We start from the raw sequence: 27924 nt of genomic DNA on the forward strand, positions 1-27924 counted from the left end.
TAGATCTGTTCTATTCATTTTTCATAACTTTTAAAGCATATACAGTTTCTCTGATATCAGGAGACTTCTAACTCTCAGAAGACTATCACAGGGAGACAACATTTCTGTGTTTACTTCAGTGTGTTGGCTTTAATGCATATGTGTGCTGGTACAGTTTGATCCCAGAACCCTAGCCTGTTCCTAAGTAATAGTGAAAAAACACCCATAAGGTTTTGGTAGCATGTTTTTTCTTGTTGTAGTTTTTATAACATGTCTCTAGGCCTAAAAATCCTTCATCCACTTGCTTAGGTTGAGTACACAGCTCAACTGACAATTTTAATTTGCTAAAACAAGATGATGTTAAGCTACATGATTCTTCCTATCCCTGTAAGAGGCTCCTTAAAACACAAATCGTTCCTGGTTCATCTTCAGGAAATAATAACTGGAATTATACAAAGTGGCCAAGTTTAGACAGACTAAAGAACATTCTAGCCTAAACTCGTAAAACCTGAACCATTTAAAAATATTTTTTTACCAAAAAAAATCACTCAACAATACAAAAAAAGGGAATTTATATTTCTACCAAAGTAGAAGAAGTTAAAAAATATGATGTACCACCTAATCCTGTTTTAAACACTTTTACAGCTGTGCTATATTACAAATGCTTATGTGGTAGCATATTTATGGTAAACTTAAGGAATAAGTTGGAGTATGATTCATATAGACTAGACTAGGTCAGATCACAGAAAGAGATAATCTGTTATCATTCTCAGCTTTTGTTCAAGAAAGGGCAACCACAGTGAAGGTCAGAGACTCAAGAGCAGCATTACAATTATTTACTGACGTGACACTGGAAAGAACATCACATAGCTACATGTAACACAGCTTGGACTTTAGACACAGGAAAGAACAGTTCATTTTATGCCACTGATCACAGCCAATGATTAAAATATTTGGAAAAGCCCCACTGTTTCTTATTCTGCAAACCATGTTTTCATTATTGGTATACCATGAAATTTATGAAGTCCATTCATACAAATCAATTTCCTTTACTGATTTCCACTGGCATGTGAGATACAGATACATAATACAAATACAAGTCTGTAGAGGAAGAGAAAAAGATACACAGAAATGTTTGCTTGCACTTAAAAGCGGAGTAATCTCAAGTGAGGATGTAGCTTGAAGAATTATCTCTACATTCATCCTTAAAGAGTTTAGGCTCTGAACACATAGAAATCAGTGCAGATGCACTACGTCACAATGAATCTATGCTTACTTACTGTAGTAGTCTCTATCAAGAATAACTGAAAGTTCTTCCACTCTAAGATTTTCATTTTGCAGCAGCAATGTACAATCTAGACATCCTTTTCATGCTATGAGAAATATTCATACATAGACATCTTAAAGGAATTCTTGCAATCATTTTAGTGTGTCAAGCTGTGGGGTTTTCTACCTATAGTGGTGTTTCCCCTCAATAAAAGGTTTTCATATGAAATTTAAATCTGTCTTTGGACAACTTTCTGAACACTGACATTTCAGAAAAGAGTTACAAGGAGGCAGCGGACGAGATAGTTCAGGGGACCATGCACAACTGAAAGCACGATACAGCCTCATTTGAAGTCAGATGAATCTGCCAGCTCCTCCATGAAACAAGCTCTTAACTGACAGCACAGAAAGTATGTTGATTGCTGAAGAAAGCCAGATTTCATCATCAGTGAAACCACAGATTTAGCCCCTGAAGCATCAGATATATGGCTGGCTGACGTCTAACTGTCTGACTGAAAGTTTTTAAGGTTACAGCTCACACAATCAGATGCAGGTAGTCCTATATCTGAAGTCCTACCACCTTCCTGACTAAAATACAGGAGACTAAGTTTCTGTTTCCAATTTCAAAAGCAGTTTCTTTTTCTGAATATTCATAGAATCATAGAATCATTCAGGTTGGAAAAGACCTCTAAGATCATCTAGTCCAACCCTCATCTAACAGCTAAAGAAATGTTTCATCCATTTGTAGTTTTCTTAAAAGAAAATCCTGCAGCCCTATCAAAAGTCTATTTACTTTTCATACTCTATTTTGTGTTGAGTGCTTGAATCCGTAATAGTCCTTAAAATAATAAAGTCTACCCTACTAGCTAATCTGTTATACAAGGGCAGGCCCTGTTGCAGCAAACTAGTGCGGACAGAGCATGCATTTTGCAGCAGCCAGATGGACAGAGACCTCAGGTACTAGATCTTAACAATCAACAAAACACTTCTGCATCAACAGTTGCACTTTGTTGCTTCTCTGGTTTAAAATGGTGATATTCCCCAAAGTGAAACTCAGTGCTAGAGAAGAGCTGAGAGAGGAGTTTTCTTTTTCAGTTGAGCAGATGATTTTATTTTTTGTAAGTATATGAGTGATTTTGGTCTGGAAACACTTACAAATTTTTGATGAGACACCATTCAGTCCAGGTGTTTTTCCCAAGTTAATATTAAATATAGCTTTGGAAACTTCAGCAGATGTTCATTTTTTTTTCTAGTTACAACTACTCTTTTTTTTTTTTTTTTTTTTTTTGCTACTACTTGGTTAACTATCTGACTCTAATTGATTCTTTCACACTGTGATTCATAATGTGTTGTGAATCTTCTGTTAATTTACTTGTTACTCTCTTATTATTTCCCCTGATTTAACACATCCTGTTTTAGAAAATCCATTGAAGATGATGGAAAAAAAAATCATGGCATTTGGATCACGTCCTGAATGTAATTTGAATGCCATCTTTCTAAAGTTGCAAAGTAAGGGGATTTCCTGTTTTATTCTTCAATCATATAACCTTGAAAATGAACCTTTAAAAATCCTTCTGTGCCTTGTCAAAGGCCAATCACTTCTACTCCTTCCTGCAATATTACTTTTTCTGCATAATTTCTATTGGGGAAGAGCCAATGAACAGTCTCTGTTTTTCTCTTATTTTTAATGAATGCCCTGTTATATTGTAAGAGAAGTCTTAAACTGATACAAAAAATTCTCACTGAGTTCAGGTGATATAGCTCTATTTACTCAAGTAGTACCCCCTACCACCTTCTATTTTACCTTATTTCTGACTTTTTGGGGGCTGTCTACAGGAGCTCTCTCCATCCAGTGGTAATGTTGAAGCCCTTTCCCTACTCCTTAGAAAACTTGGCAATACAGTGTGGAAATAACTCCCAAGGAAATACTTCCCCAGTGGAGATGGGCCACTGAAACCTCCCATCTCTATGCAGTGCAATAATCTCACTGCAGATCAATATGGACAAACAAATTGGCTCTTCTAACTTGGGCAGTAACAGATACACACTCTCCTTAGACAGATGAACAGGCAACTTCATCTACTTTTAAAATGTGCACATTTGCCATTATTGTAGGATTATTAGTCCCCATTGCATAAATGTAGCAGGGCCAAGGCAAAGGTGATTCATGTTTATCCTTGGGTATATCAATTAACCATTCATGAAAGCTCTTTTATTTAGGTTTCATTTAACCTTCCTAAAGACAATAAGCACATTGCTTATTTCATTTTCTCCTTTTATTTTTCCCTACACGTAAACTATTTTGAGGCAAAATGCAGTATTCTTCAGATATACTTTCCTGTGGCAGTCAAATCCTGGGCTAACTACTACTCATTTGTACTATTTCAGTTTTAGACAAACTCTTCTCTCTCACACCCACACTCACCTTTTCCCCTCTTCTTCCAAAATTCATCTTTGCTCTTTTTTTTTTCTTTTTTTTAATGGGGATGTTATATTTAACCTTTCTCTCATTTCTCTTTTTCTCAAGCCTTCTTTCGTTCTAGTTACACCACCAGGTAGTTTCACAGTCATACTCTAAGTCTGAAACTTTCAAATGTGTGTTAATCATGCTACAGTGTCATGAGAAAGCTTCCATATTTTTAGTATGTTCCCCAAGTAGAGAAAATTTATATACACATATTGCACTTGCCACAAAAGGTCTCAGTCATCTAACTGTGCTAAGTCCTTGTCCCAGAGCAGCCCCATGCAGAGCCCCCACCTTGACTGCGAGTCCTGGAGTCTCATCACACAGATCTGACTTGGACAGCAAGCATGAACCTACTCAGTGATTTCTCATCAGAAAACAAGCAATCAACTAAAGCAGCTGAGAGTTGCAGGGTTGCAGCTATTTCTGTATTTTTAAACTAGCTATTAAAATAATGCAAAAAGATTCTGTCACATTAGCATGTTTTCTGGTAAACCTTATTCCTCAATTTCAGCATTACTGGTTCTACTTTAGTATTTTACTTTACCATTACTTACTGTGAAATATTTGGGATATTGGATTGCAAAAATGTAAGTCTAAACCTTCTGCAAAGGAGACAGTCACCTTTACCTCCATAATTCTGGCTATATGCTCAATAGAGTGGAAATCAGCCCATCTTGTCTGACAACAATGGAGCTTTACATGTTCATGCCAAGTGGTGATCTGACACAGTATGTCCAGGTTTTAGTCTATGGTTTAAACAGACTGTAGCAGTGTTTGTCTGACCTGCAAAGGTGTAACCTGGGTTTCTGAAAACAGTGGGAGACCTCCTTGAAAATTCTTTGAAGCAGTTGTTGCTGCCCTGTTCAACCACTGATGCAAAAAGTGTAGTCTTGGACTAGGCCGCATAAATTCTAGCAACTTCAGGAAGGCCTTTGATTAGCAGGACCCAAAGGCAAACTGTATAGTCTGTATTAACAGTATTAACAACTGTATTAATAGCTAATAAATTGGGGAAATTTCTCAAAAGAAACAAAAGAAGCAAGATTGAAAAGAAAAAAACAGGACCGGTTTCTCTGCTAAGCTCTTTCTATATGACAATTTCACATATAGACGTTTTGGACTGAGAAGCACATTGAGCCTCCCAGTACCACTAACCTAAAGACATATTGCTACGTGGAGAAGCTGCCTGGATAAGTTGTTAATGGCTAATGCAGACACAAGGAGGTGAAAGCCCTCAAGTGAACAACTTAGAACATGGTGGAGCACAAGAATTGTCACAGCTAGGACTGGAAAAAAAAAAGCCATCTAAGAGAGAAGAGATCATCTTTATCAGCTCCTTCAATTTTCCAAAAGAATAGCCGGATAACAAATGTTCAGATGCCTGAAAATCATTCAGCAACAGTGACAACTGCAGCTCAGAGGCATGCAACAGAATGGAGCCAGATTTCAGAGCTGTAACAGGCATTTCAGTAAAGAAACTGAACACAACTGAAGACCCATAAGATGAGCTTCTCCACTTAACCTCATGTTTCTAGGAAGTTTATCTCAACAGACACCTGCAGGATTTTCAGAGAATTGTCGTGAGTAGAAGTGATTTACCACAACTCTCGCCCACCACAACTTCAAATAAGCAAAAGAACTAGTGTACTAAATCTTACATCTCATTACATATATTGGTGTGTGCATATGTGAACACATATATATACACACTTTATGTGTTTATAGACTTGCATATACAGGATAGAAACGAAAGTTTAAATAAGTATTTTGCAGCTTTGCATTTTGGGAGGCTTCACTTGTGATTCAAAATAGCATTTTTTCTACCTCTTATGTAATTTGCAGAAGATTTTACTCACAAGGTAGCAACAAAATGCATATTTTTTTCCAGAAACAGTAGAAATAGAGCTGACTGCTGCTTCCAGGGCATCAAAATCAATTAGTAATATGTACTGCAGTATATATTCTGCAACCAGAAAGGTATCACAATACTTAGAAATTAAACAAATCTTTACCCTTAGCTCCCACAGAAAGCTAACATCAAGAGAAACCTGAACAGCATTGATATGAAGAGTGAAATCCTGTCCTCCTCATTCTCATATGACTGCTGAAGGGCTAAAACTAAATAGAGAAATCATACTTCAGTAGTGTAAAGGCAAGACAAGAGAGGAATGTTCTTATACATACACGATGCTTGGAAACACAATTTAAAACTACGTAAGAACCAAAGAATTGAATCCACTGATTCTGGAACTTTGATAACCTGTAGAGTTGCTTTCCAAGACTTTCCAAATGCTCATGTTGTAATTCATGTGGTTAGGGACAATACAGTCTGGGAATTTTGATATACTTTCAGCATCATCTCACTTCCTGGTATTTGTCTAGTGGTAGGCTTGAAAGCATGGAAAATGTAGAAGACCTACTAACAAAGCCAATCCTGTAGAGACTGTTTGGGCCAGCTCCTTACTATTTCCAGGTATTTTCAACATTTAGACTTTGCAGGTTTTCTCAGTTACAGAGGAGGAGGAGAACATTTGAGGGCCCCTCTTTTTTTTCTTTATTTTTGATTTTTTTTTCCAGAGATAAGCCTTGTGTGGAAAGCATGTTTCCCCTTTGGTTGCAATCAGCATTAGCTCCTCAGAGAGGAGAACGATCAGAAGTAGGGTTATCAAATAGTCCACTCTCAACAGCAACGGTCAAGCCACTATCAGGTCTGCGACTGAGCCCCCCAGTTTTCCAGCAGATGTAGACGGGACAATCAACTGTGCTGCACATAAACCTCCCATAAAAGACTCCTTCTCTGTGTGTCTATCAATGACTAGATTGCAATGAATGCAGCTATTATGCATTTTAACTACCAGTCATACGCCTGGTGCTGTTTCCAATGAACCCAAAGGGAATGGTGTTATTGACTTAAGTGGGAGCAGAGGCAGGCCCTCTGCTACTTTGCGATCTAGCAACATTACAGCTTGCTAATGCTTAGCCAAGTGCGCTGTACATGAAGTCAGTGAATTTACTCATGAACACGCTTCCTCTGACACGTGTGTTGCTGGGCTGGTTGCTTCAGTCTAACTCTTCCTGGATGTATCAGGGGTCTGTATGATACTCCTCCCTGTGGAGAAGAGGGATTTTTATAAAACAACTTCCCCGGAAATGATTTGCCAGGAGAGGTTCAGGACACGAGAGCACAGAGTCCATATACGAGCCACACAGCCACACCTGACCAGCTAACACTGCATGGCTCAGCAGAAACATTTCAAACAAACATATTCCTAAAATGAATTGCATCAGAACAAAGCTTTCTCACGAAGCTTGTGCGTCTGCAAGCCACGTATTTCCCTTGGCACTGCTCCAGGCTGAAAAGCAAATGTAAATGTTACAAAGACTCAGATACAGCAACTTCTTCTCCCCTGATCGCCAAGGAAAACTTACAGAAAATAACCCGCAAAACCTTTACCATTTGAAACAGCAATGCCAACAGCCATCATTATGGAAATAGGAGAATGAATCAGACGTGGAAGTGAGGAGCAATTTCTTCTCCAGCTAATTGCACAATGACTACCAGGGCTGAAGTGTGAAGCTGGCATTTGGTTGAAAAGAGGTAATGTGGCTTCAGCTGTATACCAAATGACTCGAAATGCTTAGTATGAAGGTGTGTGCGCAGAGCATATTAAGCAAAGGCTGTGTTTTGTGCACTAAAAATACTCTGGGTTATAAAAACATTGCAAAGCACAGCCTGCGGATTTCTACAGCTTTCCCATCATTTGACACGCTCCTGCTCCCAACACCAGTGCCCCTTTAAGTGTCTGCTATCACTGATTGAAGGTGGAGGCATTCAGGACTTCTCTGAAGGAACTGGACACTTTCTTGAAAGCTCAAGACTCAAGGACGTCCCTGGACATCTAAGTGTGGCTGATAGAAGAAAGCAAAGTTCATTGCCAGATTTCACAGCATACTGCAGCTAAGAGGTAGGAAGGTCTGCTTTGTGGGCAGCTGGGACTGGAGAAAATCGGGAAGTGACACCTAGTCTGGTCATTTACTCTTTTGGGAGCTTTCTTCTAGTGAGCCTCCAGGGAGACTTGATTCACCTAAACCTGCTAGAAACAGCAAAACCCCATCCCTGATCCTGAGGGTGTGTGGCTTTATGTAACAGGACACCCCTCAAACCCAGACATGCAAGTCCACCAAAGGTCTGACACTAACAAATTACTTCAGTCCTCCCTTACTCATCGCGTACAACTGAAGTCCCAAATGTTAACGACTCAGCATGTTTTATCACAGTAGCATGTACACTTTCAATCATCATTAGAAATGAGGAGGGTCTAGACACAGGCAGCAAGCCAGGTTAAGTAAAACTTTCCATGAGGAAAGCTATTTGTTTTCTCCTAGAACTGCTATGCTAGGCCAAGAGGGAGGGAGGGAAAAGCTCACACAAGGCAGACCAAAGTGTAGACAGTGTTACTGAATTTTGCAGACTACCTGCATGTTGTTCTAATGACATCTGGACTACTGGAAATCACAAAATGCACTCAGGAGTTTTCAAAAGCATAATTGTGGCAGCAGCAGACTAAACTTAATGCCTCAAGAGCCAATCACTTTAATCATGAAGCTGAGATGTATGAAAAAGGATACATTTCAGCAAAAGAATAATTCTGTCTGCTATGGTTCCTGTTCAAATAAACTATATCACCAAACCACGTGCATTTGAAGAATACAGAGGAATAATAATAAAAAAGAACATATGGTTTAGAGGCAAAAAAAAAACTTTCATATATACAGAATAGGAGATATATGGACTTGTCAGACATCTAACAGTTCAACACTGTAAGCAATTCATGGGAATGACATTAGCAATAGCTCATGTTACATCCAGGAGTTACAGCTTTTACTGCAAAAGTTATTTTTAAAAGAGCCATGTTTAAAATGAAATGGCTGGCAGGGCTGCAGCTTTCAGTAACACTTTACCTGTGGTTTTGCCACTTTTACATACTTATTGGGGGCTTAATGCTCCCAATTTACCTTTTCAGAGTAAAATAAAAGTTGCAATGAGTGCATTCATTGGCATGGTACTATAAAACTCACAGCTGTGCAAAGACAATCACAAGAACAAAAGCCTCCTTGTTTTAAAAAGGATGATGATGTGGTTTTGATACTTTCTGCTAGCCATGTATCTAAACATCAGATAACTTTGTTTATGGTTTATGTATTTTCATCTTACTACATAAAGATTTATAGCTCAGATCAAGTTAAGATCAGAACAGAAACCTTTATGAAAGTGTCTGTGTGGAGTTGAGGAGGCTGAATTAATATACAAAACTTCAGACAAGAGATCTGTCTTTCAGATACTGTTAATCCAGTTCTGACACCTACAAATGACTTGGGGCATTCTGGAAAACAGTTTTTTTAATTGAGGTTGCAATTCTGGCCCCACTGCAGTCAATAGGAGCTTCCTGCTGCCTTCAGCATGGCTTTGACTTCATCACAAAATTCTAGATTAGAAAAAAAAAAAAAAAAGTGAAGAAACTGAGGTCTTCTTCAGCTTCTTCAGCTTCTTAACTGAAGTGTAGTTTTATTAAAGAATCTTCCAGAGTGCTGTTTTGCTTTTCATTAAAAAACGCTTTTGTAAAGTTTTATGTACTAATACAACAAGTTGGGATCATAGTGTGTAAAATACACCTTGAAACCTGCTGAGAACATAAATCATAAGCCTTTTTCCTGTTGGTACCAATGTGTTTCTCCCTTGCTTTTTAGAAACAGCTTAATTTTGATCCATAATGAAAATGAATTTCTTTGATGTTTCTAATGGCAGGAAATAATTTCACAACTGAATATCATGCTGCTGCAGGTAAAAATGCAACAGCTTGTGGTTTCAGGTTACAACCTGAAAAATTTCTTGGTGTTAGTGTGCCTGATTGTACTCTCTCTATCCCGGTGAAATAAAAAGATTTGGAGATTCTGCGTTCCACCCAGACTACAACAGGTCCAGGAAAAGGAAATGAGGATGAGGAAAGTAATTTCAAGTCACCTTTAGCATCTCCTGTTGTGAGCCTGGCTCACAACTTCCTGAAAGCTGTGTGAAAGTAACTCCATTGACTATGGCTTGGGTTTCTTCTACCACTAAGAAAAGCAGTCAAAATTTGGAAAAATTATCTGAGTTGCCCTGGTCAACCGAAAAGAATTCTTTCAAGAACAGACTACCACAGTTTTTGACCCAGGTCCCAGTTAGAAGGCAGGAGAGAAGAGCATATTCATAAGTGAGATATAAATTAAGGTAAATTTTCATGTCCCTTTGATATAACGACTGGTTCAAGGGACCAGTAAGAGTTCTTGTCAACTCATAGATTCTCCAAACTGGCCATCTCTTTGGGCAACACTAATTCCACTGTATCCCTCAAAGGGCTGTATAGCACATTAGACTCATTGCTCCCCATATAAAATGTTTAGTCTTAAAAGCAACTATCTTGCACTGAAGATGTCCCTCAGGCTGATAAATCAGCCTTCCTGTGTGCCTATCTAAGGATTTTCCATGCGCCCCACCACTTTAGCACCCTGTACTACTCCCAAGTTAGATCTGAAAGGGGAAAGTCATGTAACCTTTGCTGTCTAGGGCAGGGACAGCACAGGTACAGGAAGACAGCATTAGCTCTGGAATGATCTGCCAGGGTGCCCCAATGTGCCGCATGTTGCTGTAAGAGCTTCTGGCAAGAAGGACAGGAGACACCCCCTTTTCTGCTGCAAAGAACCATGGGTTCCCATAGGGGACCAAAAACAGCCATAAATGTCACATTTCAACTACTTTGTTAAGACTGTTCTTTTAAACAGCACATCAAATCTTGCTCTCAACACAGCAAAGGGAGTCAGCCATAATCTTTGTTTGGAGGTTGAACTCGTAATTGCTTGAAATGAGTGCTGGTATACAAGCCAGATTGTTTTCGATATCAAGAGCATAGCCATAATATATCAGGTATCACTTTACGGGGTGAGTTTGAAATATGTTATACATTTTGAATCATATATGCACATACTGAAATGGACAGGAGATTTAATGAGTAACCCAGGTGGCTACTGCAAATTTTGATTTAAAACAAGATTGCCAAGACCAAAACTTATTTGCCAAAATGGAAATCTCTTCGGGTGCTCCCTTTATATCAATTCAGCTGCCCACCATTACAGAAGCAGAGAAATGTCGTGTACAGGATATATATTTATATATACTCACTGACTATTTTTTTCCATCTATACTCTTTAGTATAGATGGGCTATATTTGGAGATATTCCAGACCAAAAGGAATGAATATTGCTTTGGTCCCATAAACTTAAACCAAAAAAAATCTGTTTATACTTGGTCCAAGATTGCTATACGTATATTAGATACATAAATCATATCTCCCTAAAATGGAAAACAATCAACCAAAACTTTACCAAATATCATCTGGCATAACTGGTTAGGTATTTTATTTGTCCAGTAGTCCCATAAGTATGTTAGAGGTCCACACTTCAGACTTTTCAAATGTACCTTCAGGTAAAACTGGAGATATTGAACAGTTACAAGACACTGTGAAGATACACTTTGTTATGGAATGAGGCTTTGAGAATTCAAATTTTCCTGTCATTAAAATAATGCATTACTTTTGAACTACTTTATGGATGGGGGAAAGAGCTGATGTATTTAGAGTAGTAGGGAAGGAAAGCAGTCAAGTACATCTGACCTCTCTCTGACTTTCATATTGTTCATTGGTACAATTTCTTTTTTTTAATTTAAATTATGCAATATGAATGGATCCGAACTGAATCAGCAAAACAACAAATTATAAAGAAGTGGAGCAGCAATCTATTAAAAAAATAATAACTGTCCTTGTTTGCCAGTATGATTTTAATTCTGATTTTCAGAATATAGTTCCAAACCATAGATATTCCACTTTTCCAAAAAGGAAAACATTTAAAGATGGATACAACATTTACATGAAACAATGAGATTGCTTAAAACTCCTATTCCAGAAATAAATCAAGCACATGAAAAATAAGTTGCTCCTATTCAGAACCACTGTTCTGAATATGAACATGAATATGAATATGATCTGAATGTAAAAAGCATTCTCCCTCTAGGCTGTGCCTTATTCTATTTACCAGAGGTCTGAATGAGACTGCTCCAGGCACAAAAGCACTGCATATGTGGAGTATGTATCTCAGTGAATGGCATCTACTGGGACACCAGGATCCATTATGCTGTTTTCTAGGCAGTCACCGTAGTGGTCAAACTGCCCTTTGAGACTGTGTCAGCTCCCATCTGACATCTTAGCTCCCCATAAGTAATAGGTAAGCATGAGATGAGGATTTTTTGCTGAGACAGGATGAGTTGATTAGATAGTTGCTGGGGAGAATAAGATGGTATCAGGTGTGGCTTCAAGTTATGCTTACTCTGGCCTATGGGCGGACTGCTTGCCACCCAGCGAGGCTCCCACTGCACTACCCAACCCACAACAAAAGGCTTCCTTCCCCTCTTGTGGGCTGTACCCACCTATTGGACCCAGGGGATGTGGTTCCATGAGCTGACCCAGGGGAAATCTATGTAGGTTTTGCTATTTTTGGCAGGTTAATTTTCCATTAGACTGCTTTGCCACTTCATAATCAATTGGTATTACTCAAAGGAAGCATCACGAGCATGTGGCTAAGCACAAGATGGATTGAGGCCACCCCTTCTATGGAGAGCCTACAGTTCCACCGGTTGAAATTTTGTGAAACCATTGTCTGCACTGGTACTTTAAGGTTGCCTCTATGAATAGGCATATGCCTATGAATAGGCATAGAGGCAACCTTAAAGTAGCATGGGATGTAAACTGGCTCCCACTCTGACCTGCGGTTTGGTGCTTCTGTTCTGTGTGTGTGAGGTATGACAGGGATGTGCATGGTTTGAACAGAGTGTCTTGGACATTACATACTCACAAGGTATGGTTACTACCTTCAGCTCCTCTGTTGCACACTTCCTCCCTCTGCCCAAATACAGAGAAAAATAAAAAGGTGGCAGTAGTCTTTTCTTGACTTCTACAAGGTCTTCATTTTGTCAATGCAACGCACAGAGTAGATGGTCTTTTCTTTAGTCAGTGAGATAGGGCATAGATAGGTAATGACAGCCCATGTGGATTGGGCTGCATCAGTCCGAAACAAACCTAAATATCAGTTTAGACACAGAAGGACTTCCTCTAGTGACCATTTCTGATTACCCTTAGAGAGAACTGTCGTTGTTTAATTTTTTGGAATTACTTTTTTTTTTTTTTTCCTATTACATATTGTTACCATGACTGTTATGTCTATGAATTTTTTCTTGGTCTATAGTTCTTGTGGTCAGCCACAAAAGGAGTCTGATAGCCTGCTCAATGCCAAAGGGAAATATATCTGGATTTGGCTAGCTGGAAAGATCTTCAAAGTCAACTCTAAGTATCAGTGCAGATGTACACGGTGGCTTCTACAATTACTTTCGATTATCCAACAGAGGACTGGTGTGCACATGTGTCCAGAAGAGGGAATGGAAGAAAAATGGGTAAGGACTAAAGCATTTCTGCTTTATCAGAGAGAATGAGCTATGCTGAAAAAAATAAAACCCGTGTCCCAGACTATATCGCAGCAAAGTTCCTCTATTGCTTCAGGAGAAACCTGAAGTAGACATACTTGAGGAGCTTCATCCTCCACCTCTCCATCCCTCCAGCAGAGACAAAGGTAGCTTTGGTAGTGCTGAGAGAAAAATGGTTGATGGATTTTGGAGAGATAAGGCCTCTCTGACTGACCATTTTTTGTGCTTTTCTAGAGAGACAGGCATAGACTAGGTTTAGATTCTAATTTCTTCCAGCCACACACAACTTCTGGTTTCTCTCAAAACCAAAATTTGGGCATGTTTTTTTGTTTTGGTTTGTGTACATTTCTTGTTTGGTTTGTTGAAAATCTTGTTCCTCAAAACACAGATATGTGGTAAAAATGCATATTATATGAGGGAAACCTTGTCACAAAAGATGTTTTGTGCACAACTTTAGTGAACTGAACTCCTAATTATAAAAATTCCTTTTGACCTTTCTATCATGTAATGAATAATAACTTCTGTTGAGAAAAATAATTTTCCCAGAGTTGAAAAGCAAAAGGCTGCAGCTCAAACTCCAAAGCATTCATTTGTACTCCTAATTCAGTGAGTATCATGCTGTTTAAAACAGAATGACTAAAAATCCTCTTTTTAAAAAAATAAAAAATGCCATTAACTGTCTTTAAATTCTCTGTAAAAGACAATCACATTCAGATGTTCCTTGGCACCAATTAGTTTCAATGCAGCCATTTTAAAGGCATTTCTTTTTTAAATAGCATGGTGTTATATAAAGTTATACGGCTATTGGAAGGGAACTCACGTACTGCGTTAAGGTGAGGGTTCAGAATACTACTGGGACACTTTGCAGCAAGTGCTAAATCACAGTTCAGTGAGGTCACATAATCAAATTCCAGAGTACCCCTTTTATTATGTTCAGCTAATAAATCTTTGGAAGCTGGCATCTGACAAGTTCATCGCAGCATTTTAACATTTCAGTGGTGCGTGTAGAATATATATGCATAGAAAATCTTACAAAGAAAAAAAAATCAGCAGCAAGACCACAATAAGAACAGAAGAAAAAGTAGTCTTAATGTCGGATGCCACCAGACTGAAAAGTTACACTGAAAGATGTGCCTCCATTTTTAATTTGAACTTTCTCAACTGAAGGGAAGCAGTTTATCATTTAGTTCCAGTGAGCAGATTTGTGTATCAGAAGTTTCACTGCATTATGGATGGGACAATGTTAAATATGTTTTCACTGCAGTTCCACAGGTCACTGGCATGGGCATAAGCCAAAACCATACAGTTAATACTATTGCAATATAGCTATTGGTCATGCAGCTAGCTCTACAGTAATGAACAACGCTTACGGCTTAGATAATATGGTTTCATTATCGCAAGTGAAATTAAAGAACCTTTTCCCATACAGAAAGAAACTGAGCAAAACTGTCCATCACTCCACCAGGCTGTTAATTAAACTTTTTTTCCACCGGGTTTCAAAAGGAGGAGGGGGTTAAAGAACTCACTGATACAGAAACATGGTTGAATGCAAACCTCTGTGCTGTCGAAGACTTACCATCATCCAGGTACATCTGGTCCAATTCCTCAGGTTCTCGCTTGATCGTTACAGGAATAGGGGCCAAATTATGATTACTTTCCTCATGCAACTCTGGCAATGACAGTGGTTGGGTTGTTGGAGACTCATTTCTGTGAACCTTCGGCAGTTGCTGCTGCTGTTGACCCATTATGGATGAGTGAGTTGGACTGCAGGACTGCAAATAGGTTGGCTCTTGGGTAACAGATGGAACTGGAGAAGAGGGACTGTTGGGATAGAGTGTTTGTTGATAACCAAGGGGACAGCTACTGCTCAGATGTTGACTCACCTGCGGCTGCAGCATGATGTGAGATGATTGCTCGGGGGAGCTTGGGTGCACAACTATAGACCTTGGCACTTCCTGTATGGTGGGGACACCTCCAGTGGGCTGCTGAAGTCCGAGGTGACCGTGGCCTGGGTTGGGGATGCACTTATAAGGAGAGGACGAAAGGTCGTGCAGCTTGGGGCTTGCGTTGGGAGAGGGTGACATCACTGCATTTCTCTGCTGACAGGAGGCGAAGCCAGCCACAAGGCATGAACCAGGATCCGGGGGCATCATGATCTGCTGGCTGTAGTATGGTTTAGAGAGAGGGCTTAAGCCTTGGTTCATTGGTCCACAGGTTTGAGCAGGCTCATAGTCATCTGTGGGTTCTGTTTTTATAATTGGAACTGTTAAAAGAAAAAAGTTTTAAATAAACATGAGCTGCATATTGGTATGATCAAGTTGGCTTGTGGCTAGGATACCCTTTGCAAAACAAACAATGTCTTGAATAAGACTCTGTGTGTCTTTTGCCTAGTTCTCCCACCCTATAAAAAAAATGAATGAGTCATCAGCAAAAGAAAGTCACAGCTGGTTCTAATATTGAACAGGACTATTTTCTTTGGACTCTCCTCCAGCACTAATGTGCTATAAAAATCTATTTGCAAATAGCTGTGCTTCAGTGGAAGCTTTGGACCCAAGGGCTCCATGGATTTGTAGTAATCAAAGCAAGAATTTTAACTTGGATATACTACTGCATTTCTACGGCTACTGATGGCCCATTTGATAAATGTCTGCACATTTGGTAAACTGGAGCATAATAAGGTAGAGATGGGGCTTTCAGAGTTCAGTGAAAGCAAAATTGCAAAGATAAATGACAAACTACTATGTACAAAAAGTTTTCAATTATGAGGATATTTTTGAAAGAGTAGGATTTGGTTTATTTAGTTTTTACATGATTGTGTTTAATCTTATTAACCAACAAATAGGTGTAAAATATTCAAGAAGTCACATCCAACTCTCCATGATTCTAAGTTGGATCCACGTTGCAATACCAGTTCATAAAGGTATTAACTCACTCTCTTACTAGCAAGAAATATTGATTACTGTTCTACACCTCTGCTTGCACCATTTGCTGTCCCAGAAGAGGGACATAATATTGAGATGTCAAACCATGTCTCTAAATACTACCAGCTCATGGACAAAATGACTGTCTATGAGCATCAACCCAGTCTTGAAAAATATAGAGCAGCTTTCTCAAATCAGAGAAAAGATCCTTATTCAAATAAAAGTGCCTTTTTCATATCATCTTTCTCTCTCAAATCAGAGAGTGCCTTTCCTGGTTCTCCCACAAACACATGCATTTCACTGGTAAAAGATAGCCACTTACTCTATCGGGAAAATTATTAATAAGCTAAGCCAGTATGTAGATGCATTTCTTCTAGCCAGATCCAATTGTAATTCATACAACAATTGAGTTTGGATGATTGGTGGCATTTATGTTCTTTCCCAAAATGAGATCCACAGAACAGCCATAGATTGAAGGCACTGTAGGAAATTTATGATGAGACCACAGAATATCTGTTAGAATATTATTCTAAACAACCTGTTGTGGCACAAATTTATTAGTGAAGCATCTTACACAACTCAGATTGGAGCACATGCTCATCACCTAAGTGTCTCTGTTTTTATTTGCATGTGTTTTACAAATACCCTTACACATTTCTCCAGCCATTTATTACTGTGTTCATATATGGGTCTTTTGAACCCCTAGAAATGCATGTGTGTGCATATGTACATATAAAACTTCTTTTAAAACTAACAAATTTTGTTGCTGGTGAATGTACTTCACTACCCGTGTTTTACAGCCCCCTAGCCTCTTGTTAACTTTGCTCCCTTTATGTTCTTTTACATATAGATGCTTGCAACACTTGTTTCAAGATTTCTAGCACCCCTAGTAAAAATATGTCTATATATGTAACAGAGGCACAGGTGCTGCTCAGGATGAATGTGCAAAGGATAACAGACTGTCATTGGATTCCTCATAATCTTATTTTCACCTGCTCAAGTGCTGCACGCTGGTTAGCATGGCTACTAATGCACTTGGTTGCAGAGAAGTAGATTCCAGGTTCAGCAACAGCTTTATAAAACCAATATCACACCTTTATGAAAATGCAAGACCAAAGAAACGCACCTAGATAAACATAGCAGCTTAGATATTGTAAGAAAATACCTTTAACAAGTTCCTGAGCTAGCAAATATTCTCACATGTTTTATATTAGGTTCACTGTACTAGCACTAACCACAGCACAGCTGGAAATATGATGGTTGTTGAACACTGAATTTTCCCAATATATCACTGTTATAGAACACCTGTGCTAAATAATTCCAAGCTCAACCACTGTCAATTCAGCTGCAATAAACCCTGGAGTTGTCTGACTTGTTATAACCTACGGAAGGATTAGAGCCATGGTGGCACACAGGGCTGGAGGGAAGAAGCTTTATGATTCCTTATCTCAGGCTGATTTTTTGTTGTAGTTCTTCTATGGCACATCTTCGCTACTTGGCTTACCAGACACTTTTTTTTGTCACTTCACCTTTTTTTTTTCTTTTTTTTTTTTTTTTTCTTCTTTATAAAGACATTGCCATGGGGTCAGATTAGTGGCCATGGACATCATCAATCTGTAAATTAAGTTGTTGGTTTTTTTTTAAATCTCCTTGTTCTGAAATAACACCTGCAGCACCTAATAGACCATGACCGGTAAGTCCTACTCTGCACTGAGCAATGGAGCAATGGGCAGCAGGAATATCCCAGACTTGTGTGGTGATTTTACTCAGCTGGGCAGCTGAGCTCCAACACAGCCACTATCTCACCCTCCCTTCTAGAAAGAAAAGGGGGAGAAAATATGATGAAAAGGGTTCAAGGGTTGAGATAAGGACAGGGAGATCGTTCAACAATTATCACCATGGGCAAAACAGACTCAGCATAGGGAGATTAATGTAATTACCTATTACTATCAAGCTAGAGCAGTGAGAAACTAAACACAAACTAAAACCACCTTCCCCTCCATCTGCCCTCTTCCACCTCCTCCCCCAAGAGGCGCAGGGGAACAAGGAATGGGGGCTGTGGTCAGTCCCTAACACTTCATCTCCAACACTCCTCCACAGGCTGCAGGGGAACTGCTGCTGCCTGTCCTCCTGCACCTCCTGCCCTCCTGCTGCACTGACCTTGGGGTGATGATCTGGAATCAAACCTTTGAAGCTCAGTATGTCAGCAGAAATGTAAGATACTAACACTTCAATTTCTGACCAGACTTCAACTTCTGTATTTTACATGAATAACTATATTACTTGCCTTGCAGAGGACAAACATGCCACTATTCCCTGCCTCATTCCCTTTTTGGTGGCTGAGAACCTTAGCTGGGGTGAACAGTTGTAATTGACTTAGAGCAGATGAGGACACAAACCTTACAAGTCCACCTGCACTATCATGTTATCTTCTTCTTAGAGAGAAATTGGGTGGGTTCCTTCAGAGCAGTTAGGGACAATCACCAACCAGCACTGGATTAGCATTGCCACTTTTCTACTGACTCATGTTTGACTGACTGCTAATGTTTACAAACTTAAGTTAGAAAAAGTGTCTGCATGCTCAAATATATCCCTGTAGAGGCCCAGTTAGCTGACTAACATAAAGCAGATCCATTTCCACTGTCACTCACCTGCAGAAGTGAGTATTTCACACAGGAAGATGCAATGTGATATAAAGCATGCCATTAATTTTCTCAGTATTAGAATTTAATAGAGAACAGTATTAGCCTGACCAACTTCTAGCTCAAATATTTCAAATTAGCCATCATTTAAAATAACTTGCTAAAAGCCTTCCAGCTCAAAGAAACACTCCTAGTAACGCAGCACGCCTGGACTGGCCTACAGCTGTTCCAAATCTGCAAGTACTTTTAACAGAAACTTGACTATTTCTTAAATTCAGTAGAGCTATATCAAATGGCAATGAGCATTCTGTGTTACAGTAGGTCTGTGCTGCTGAGATATCACCCAGTTTTGCAGACTTTCAGCTGCCTAGAATGAAAAAATGTGACTAAATTTGCCATACACTGAGATTTGCCAATTATCAGTTTCAGCAATGACGCCAGAATTTGTAAAATTGTAAATAGATAAGACAATGCATAGTTTCTACATAAACTCATGCTCAAAAGTAATGTCATTCATTTAAGAGACCCTATTCTGCTGAAGGATCAGCCCCTTGCTATAAAGGAAAAAATATTGTAAGTTTGGTGAGTACAGTTAATTTTTAAATGCTTGTTACTTCATAATGCATAAGGTCAGACGACAGAAGATTTTAAACTGTCTTCAATTTGAATATTAAAATATGACAGAGCTTAAAGTTCTAAATTAGTCTGATAAGCAACTTAATATGTGCTAATTAGTTTAAAATGGTTTGACGATGCCTTCTTAGACTATGGACTTGTGTCATTATGTCATCTAATTTAATACAAACTTCTGAGAACTGAGTGTTGGCAGCAGCCCCAGCTATAAATCAAAGCTACCTCCAATTCTTACTCAGAGAGACCAGGTTTATGACATCATACTGAGGCAACTGGACTGAAGACAATGGCCCTCTGTGTGGGTCTGAATGTGGGAGAAGTATTTCAGCCAGTTCTGCAAGCCCACATTTAAATGAAAGGCTTTTCTAGCAGGTAAAATGTTAATATATCAAGCCTTGAAGAAAAATAATAAATCATCAACATCCAGTCAAGGGAGTCAGAAAGTGCTTAAATATAAATTATATATATTCTTGATAATTGTAACAAGTCTGTTTGCTTTTACACTTTGGCAATCCAGATGGGTTTTTGAATTATTTTTTTGGAGGTGCTATTAAAATATGTGAACTGACAAAATATAACCATGTAAATTAAACAGATGTTTATCCTGATTAATATTAAACTAACAAACTCCCATTTCCATGTAGTATCATTGATGCAGACATTTATGGCACTATAATATATTTATCTTGCCCTTCGTTTGATTGAACATATCAAACAAAACAGCCACCTTTCACACTGCAGACTATGATGTAGCTCTCCGGCACCAACACACAGATTTTGATTAGCATATGAAAATCAAAACAGTAATTTTTTTCATCATGTGCACACACATTTCTTCAAAATCTTCAATAAACATAAGTGGTAAGAATTTGGGATGAGACTTTCAAAGACTGTCAAGGAATTAGATGGCCCAAATCTCCATTACTGAGCCGAGGTCTGAAATATCATTTGCACCTCTAAAAACCTCCCCTCTAAGTCAGTTTTGAACCAGGCAGCACCCTCTTCACCATGAAACAGCTGTTCCTTCAGAAGGTGTTGCCCAGGTCATGCCAACTGCTACTGCCCCCCTGCTGCTGGCTGATTAGAGACACGGTTAGGAAGGTAGACACATCTACTCGTGCAACTTAACCATTCTGGATTCATTCGAGGACAAAATCCTGGCCCTTGTGGCAGCACTGGCTGGATCTAGCAGGCTGAGTGGAGTGAGGACCTCACCCCACGTTCTGATTCTGGAGTGCTCTGGTGCTGGGGAAAGGCAATGGGCTGGCTGCCCCCAGAAACTATAATCCTGCTGTTCTGTAACATCAGAGCAGCCGTGGGCAGGGGAGGCTTTCTGTAATGTCCTGCCAATTTATGTGCAGCATGGACTCGACTCCAAGGATCTGAGACAGTCGTTATAGGGGTCTTTGCAGATACTGTTCATGAACTGGATGTTTTTCCCTGGGCACCAATTCAACCAAAATGTTTTTTAAAGGTCAGGCTACTATCAAGACCTTTGCTGTTCAGTAAATTAAAAAAGAGCACAGTGACTCAGAAACAAAGGGAGCCCCACACTATCAAGAAGCTGTATGCCTCACGCGTGTGCAATTGAAGCTTTTATCTACCTAAGTGACTGAACTCATTCACCCTCTCCTGATAGTACATTAACAGAGTATCCCATGGACTTTTTCCTAGTTATCGCTGCAGTATCTTGGTGAAACAGAAAACTGCCATATTCACCACACTGTGGTGGACTTGTCCCCTGTGTGTGCCTGAGGGCAATAGAAGGCCACATGGGTAATCTTAGCATTTCAGTCTCCTTGCTAGTGCAGGAGCACCTCCTGTCTCTCCAGAAGAGCACTGACCAAGCCATGTTTCTGTTACCCCTGTTAGGAGTACGTGAGATGATTGTCCTGTCTTACCTTGCCTAACCAAGACAGAATTTTCAATGAGGCCAAATGAACGATTTTCAAAACTTTCCCATTAAAATATATCTATTTTTTTCAAGTGTACATTCTTCTACCTAGCACAGGGAAGAAGTTAAGAAAATTCCCTAAAGAAGTATTGTGGGAAATAAGAGAAAGAAAGATTATTTTTTTTTTAGTATGTGTTGTTTGTTTTATCTTCTATGCTATTTGACAGAAAGAAACTCCTCTCAGCAAGCTAGGAGGCACTTGTAAAAGATGCCTGTGCACAGGAAACACTGAGCTCCTCTGCAACCTGCCAGTACCCCCTCTCCCACCTGCTTCTACCTTTCTCCATGCCAACCAATGTGGGTTACCAGGACGCAGCAGTTCAGCATTAGCACGGTGCACCCAGTAAGCCCCACTGGGTGCAGGTTCCAGCCCATGAAGTCGCTGCAGGGCAAGTGGGCTGAGCGGTGGTGGGAGTAGATGTGCTCATGAGTGAGGCCATGGGGCTGCAGGAGCACAGAGGGGTGCTGCTGCTGCCACATGCAAGGTGTGGGGTAATGTCACTGTGGGGCAGGGGTCACAGTGCTGTTCCCAGAACCACAGACACAGTGCTGTTCCCAGAACCACTGGACAACATAGGGAAAGAGCAAGCACCGCCTTGCAAGCTGACGAGCTTTACCAGTGCTCATTGGGAAGGCTACCTAACATACGCCTGCCTGTCCTCTTTGGTTTTATATATATATATATATATTTATAGGATCAGATGCATATGTACACTTTTGTACAAGAATAATATCTGGGTAGATGGGAGCCTTGTGTATACATCTCAGCTGGTAATCTTGCATAGTGCCATTATCCAATTAGAAATTGCTTTCCTGGTAACCCAATTACTAAATGCTTCTCAACAGCTGCTGATCTCTTAGTTTGTTCAATGCCTATTTATGAGACAGAAGATTATATATGGTAGCTTGGTGTATACCTTTTAAACCAAAGTGGGGAGGAGAGGAGGGTAGGTGGAGAGCATTTGGTTTGTGTGTTAGTACAAAAGACAAAATATGCGTTAGTTTCCTTTCAAGAGAAAAGGGAAAAATTATTAAAAGGCACCATTCCTTCTCTATCATAATACCTTATTAAACCCTACAATGTTGAAAAGGATAAATCAAGTCAAATTATTTTTTCTCCTCTAAGGAAAATGCAAGACCTGTGAAACAAGTTACAGCTTTACTTGCTACCTCCTTTTTAAAGACAAAGCACTGCTGTTTTCAAATCTCTTTGGTCTCCTTGCCTGTGTGAACCTGCTACAGTCAAGACAGCATGGCTGGAGATGCTGGGATGCTGCTTGAAACCCCAGCGTTTAAACCAGGTGCCTGCCTGGACTGGATTAATCTTTTAGGTATAAAACGTGATTTCTCTTCTAAAGATTTCTTAACTCCTTATGACAAATATTCCTTCCTGATGCAGGGGGAATATTATTTGGCTTAATAAGGAGTGAAAACTAATACCAGTGGCTTTCACTTGAGGTATTCCTGCACGTGTTATGCTCACCTGGGCTACTCCACTGCTGTTCCCCCAGCACAATACCTAGCTTCATGCACTGTCTTAAGCTGGGCACACCCTAACTGGCCAAGGAGTTTTACGTCATTTCTGTCAGGTGTGTTAAAATTCCCTGGGGTGAGGTCTTTTCAGCTTGACAGTATGGCATGACATTACACCACCTATGCTGACGTTGCTCCTGCTCTCCCGATGAGGGGAGGAGACCGGAAGGGTGGAGGCTGTGGGCAGAGGTCCCTTAAGGAGGCAATGTGGGGCAGCTGGATATTCCCACAGCTCTGGTCACCAGCATTCATGCGGGAAGCACTGCAGGATGGGCGGGCAGGAGGATACCCTTACTGCTCAACACCTATCCCTGGATCATAGTCACAGAAGATCTGCAGTGGTTTAGGCAGAGGGACTAACTGGTTAACTAGCTCACAAAATTAACTTTTTTTGCTATGAATGTTTATACGTCTCCAGGTAGAACATGTATGCCCATATTCTCCCAGGCTCTCATATTCTCCCAGGCCTGGTGGCATGCGCTGGCAGGCAGCAGTACAGGCCTGCTGCAGTGTGCCACAGCAAAAGGCTCACCAGGAGGGACTTCTGCCTCCCTCCTCCCCTTTTCTCCCCAAGCTCACACAACACTCCCCGGCCAAATGGCCATCTCTCATCCCATGTGCTGCATTCCCACTCTCTCTGGAGAGTGGTTTGGACCTGGCTGATCTCAGCCATCTTGGCTCTGACATGCTCTTTGTCTTCAGGGAGTGAGGCAGTCCCTCCCACAGCCAGCTAAACACATCCTCTCCTGCATATTTCACCTACAACAACCACCAGGACCACCTCCCCCTTAGGGTCAATCACTGGGCTAGACTAATTATGATGATCAGCCACTTAAAGAGAACAAAAATAGCCACCTCCTGTAATCCAGCCCATGTAATTCTAAACCATGTTCTCCCTTACATCAGTTTTATCTTTTGGCTTTTAAGCTAATTGGAAGATCCTGAAGCCCCACAAGCGAACTAACATGTGCATGTGAAATCACTAGAAAGTAAGGGAGGGAGTTCTCAAAATGCCCATGCAGAGTGATTTAGTAATCAAAACTACAGGCTGGGTTTTGTCATCTGATGGGGAATATTTGAAAAGGGAGGTACTACCAGAGGACACATTGATATTCTGGAAGTTAACTGTTCTCAGTGATTATTGCAGCTGTAACAGAGCCTGCTGGTCATACATATCCAGGGGCATCAATACAGTGCATGTCCACCCCTGCACTTAGCAGGGATATCACAGCAGGTAATGCTTCTTCTTGGTCTTCCAGATGAAGATGGAGCACTGTACATGGAGGCATAGTTCATCTCCAGTCAAGAGAACGACATCTGCAGGTCAGATGTACCTGGCTTGGCTCCGGCCAGTGGCCAGGACAGGCAGTCATTTGGCTACAGTGTAGGCAACTCCAGTGGGGATCAAACAACTCAGAGGAAAAGTACTCGATGGTGTAATGTTGGAGGGAAATGTGAATGTCTTTCCTACACTGCCACCATGGACCTTAGTCTACTGTGGGAATGGAACAGCAGGGCTGATGATGAATTTAGTGATCCTCTTAAATGGAAACAGGACTCTGACAAAATCTTGCCTGCTTTTTGTTACCCTGTTAAATGTCAAAAGTAGCAATCAGCCACCTAGCAGCCAAAATGAAATAAACTGTAACAGCACATACTATAAAAAATGAGCAACCATGATTCATATTTTCATCTAAAAAAATTTAAAAAAATCCCCTGTGGCCAACCTCCTTTTCCCTCCTGTTGCCCTGCCCTGCTCTGCGCAGTCTTTGCAGCGATCCAGCTGCTTCCTGGGCTCGACAGAAAGACTTGCAGCAGATCTGAGGTTTCAGGCCTGGCTTGGCTGCACTCGGCCCTCTCATACTGACTCAAAATGGGTCTGTGTGTAAGGAACACCTACACATTTCCATGCCTTGTACTCCCTCCAGCCCCCCCAGGATGGCTGCGATGTGCTCCCTGTTGCAGCACTGCTGCTTGGGATCCTTGGTGGTGGGTGCTTGCTTCTCCTCACCACGATCTGCACGGGGCATTTCCTTCCCCACCAACCCCTTGGACCTCCCACGCTCCCAGCATGTCAGAAGCATTGCTCCATACCCCTTCCCTCCATGCTTCTCACTGCTGGGTGCTTTATCCTGCTTTATTGCTCATGTCCAGCATGGAACTGCTCCTTCTTGCAGTGACTGTGTTGCATGTACTGCAGTTTGGGATCCTTTCACAACCCAGCCCCACTTCCCCCACTCCTCCCCCAACCACCCCTTCTTGCAATAATTTTGTAGACACAATTAGGTTAATAGGTTTGCCAGCCTTGACTTGACAATTTAGCAAATATTCTAGGTTGGGATGTGTCAGGAGATGATCATTAAAAGCTGTACTCAGTGTTACATTAGAGTGGCAACACTTTGCCTCTTCATTTTATTGTTTTCTGCTAATGTGACTGACACAGGGTTTTAACTTAGAAAGTGAAGTGTGGGCGGAAGAAGTGAGGTGAAACAGAGGCACGTCTGCTAAATGTAATCACTAGAAAACTGCTGATTATACTCATCTATAGCACACTCAAGAGATAATTTTAGAGCTGAGGCAGGAAGTTAGTAAGATGCTGACAAAAACGTACAGTGGGCACTGCTCACCATTTTCAGAAGCACACTAAGAACTTTCTTCACTTTCGCACTGCTGGGCTGCAAACAATAATAAGGAACAGCTAGAAACCATGGGCAGGTTCTTGGCACAGACTAGCATCCACAGACCCAAAGGACCTCTGTTCCTACCAAGCCCCTCATGTAGGTGGCCAGATTTTCATACACAAGCGCCCCTGCCCTGGCTTATGGAGGTGCCTGCATGGAAGCAGACATTTCAGAAAAACTCGCTGTACAAGTGAAGGCCGTACACTTGAAAATCTGACCCTAGAGATGGTTAAACACGTCTCAAAATAAGAATCGCTCAGCACAGCAACACCATTTTAATAAATACTAAACGTAGTGGATTGATTTTTTAATAATGTTTCGAAAATTAAGAAGCCTGACAGAAACAGAAACCGGAAATGCTTTATCGTCAACTCTTTGTAAAAGCATATTTTTCATTCCAGTAAATGAAACACATCAACTTTCTTTTTTTCCATCTAATTAAATATTTCCTGGACAAACTAGACTGTCTTTGCCTTGTCAAATATCACTACTTGTCTACATAACATTCAAAGAAAAACATTTCTATGTTCACTATTCTTGATACCGATTATTTGTCAGATAACAGAAATCATAGACAGCATTAGCTCCTATCTGCAAAAAGTAAGCTCTTGAACGGGTTTCCTCTATTTTGATGCATCTACTTAGAAGAAATATGAAAAAAAAGAACAGTGATCTAACCAGTATCATTCAATTAGTTATTTAAAGTCTTCTGCACTCTTGCCTCTGAGCTGGAGAATTCTTTCAGCTTTCTCAGCAGATGAAAGCACTGGATTTTGAACCACAGAATACATATCAGGTTGTTTGTGTGCTTCTTCATTCTCTTCAGATTAGGTTATACTTCAAATGTTACTGCTTAAGTCTAGTGATTTCAGAAGTCTATTCCTCCTGTTTGAAAGGCATATATATGCCAATGGTATAATAAAGTCATAGAAGCAAAATTATACACAGTCATAAATATAAATAATTAAAAAAAAAACACAACAGCATTTTTCTAGAGGGTAGGGTTCACAAACGCAGGGTTTAACAATGGTATTCCAAAATGTTCTGCTGCACATAATGGGGCCAACAGAGAACAGCTGCACAGAGCTACAGTACTGCAGGGATTGGAAAGGCAGAAAATCCCAAGTGTCTGTACACTGTGTTTTGTACAGACTCCTGACTGCAGTGCTTGGTGTTGGGCCTTGCTCCTGATACTCTAATGGGATGTGGCAATGCAAAGAACATTAGTACTTACCATATGATCTGGGGGGATTCACCTATGCCAGAATGGTAAGGACACTACTTATATTTCTGTGTTGGGCATGTCTAGGTAGTAGTCTGGAGAGCCTAGATCTTGCAGGCTCCACGACAAAACTGATATGCACTTGCTCAGTGGTAATAATATTGAAGCAATACTTAAAAAAAAAAAAAAAAAAAAAAGCCATTGCAGCCATTTATATACAATACAGACAAATACAGGATTTGGGATAGCTCAAATTCAAATTCAGCAGAACTGGATCATTAATTCAAAATTTTAATTAAAAGTAGATTATGAGAACTTAGGTTCATAGTCTGTCCCCAGCCAAAGACACGCTGGCTCCTTTTCCAGACCTAGTCTCTCCTTTTTGATGCCTCCACTTTTTTTTTTTTTTTTTTTGGTTGGTTGCTTTGGTTTGTTGTTTGTTTGTTTTGTTTTTGAAACTTCTCATTTACAGAGCAGTAAGATTTTCACTTATACAGTATTTCTTTTCTTTCTGAGGCAGGAACTCTTCTTCACCAAGTAAGTCCCTGCTCTACAAAACTCTTGAGCTAACACAAAGGAAAAGTACGGTCCTGCCACATCTCTGCAGCACGGGAGAAGCCTTATGGTGGTGAAACTGTGACAATCTGCTGGAGAGGACAGTTTGTGTCAGCTGCATGTCACAGAGCTGTACTCCATGGAGACGCTATAGGACCATCCACTGGAGATGGGATGAGTGAGGCCACGTGTCCCTGGATCCACTGGCTGTTTTCCCCTAGGGAATGAGGAGAAATAGGAGCTACAGGAAAAAAAACACCTATTGTACTGTGGTCTGGGTGGCAGCCACACAGTGCTGCCACATGCATCTGTCCCACTGGTTGCACTGTGTGTATGCGCACATACCCACCCCAGGAGCACAGCCATGGTGCTTGTGTACTGTTTGGGTTTTAGCCCATACACGGTATTCTGCTTTGGCACAGTGTAGTTGGGCTGTAAAATATTTCTAATGTGTGCAGCTTTAAAAAAATCCCCAATGGAGACGAACCTGCAAAATTACGGTAAGC

At 40.4% G+C, this 27924-nt stretch overlaps 1 protein-coding gene across 6 annotated transcripts in view; it reads right to left on the reverse strand.

Annotated features, from left to right (window-relative positions):
- Nucleotides 1-27924, reverse strand: part of NFATC1 (nuclear factor of activated T cells 1) — a 120481-nt gene that overhangs the window by 19566 nt on the left and 72991 nt on the right. For 2 of the 6 annotated variants that reach the window (XM_082754596.1, XM_082754597.1), the window contains exon 9: nt 14854-15540. In XM_082754596.1, the coding sequence (XP_082610722.1) occupies nt 14854-15540 (687 nt within the window). The other 4 variants (XM_082754598.1, XM_082754599.1, XM_082754601.1 and 1 more) reach the window with 4 other exon arrangements.

The sequence above is a fragment of the Aythya marila genome (genome assembly GCF_965140915.1).
Source record: "Aythya marila genome assembly, chromosome: 2".
Lineage (NCBI taxonomy): Eukaryota > Metazoa > Chordata > Aves > Anseriformes > Anatidae > Aythya > Aythya marila.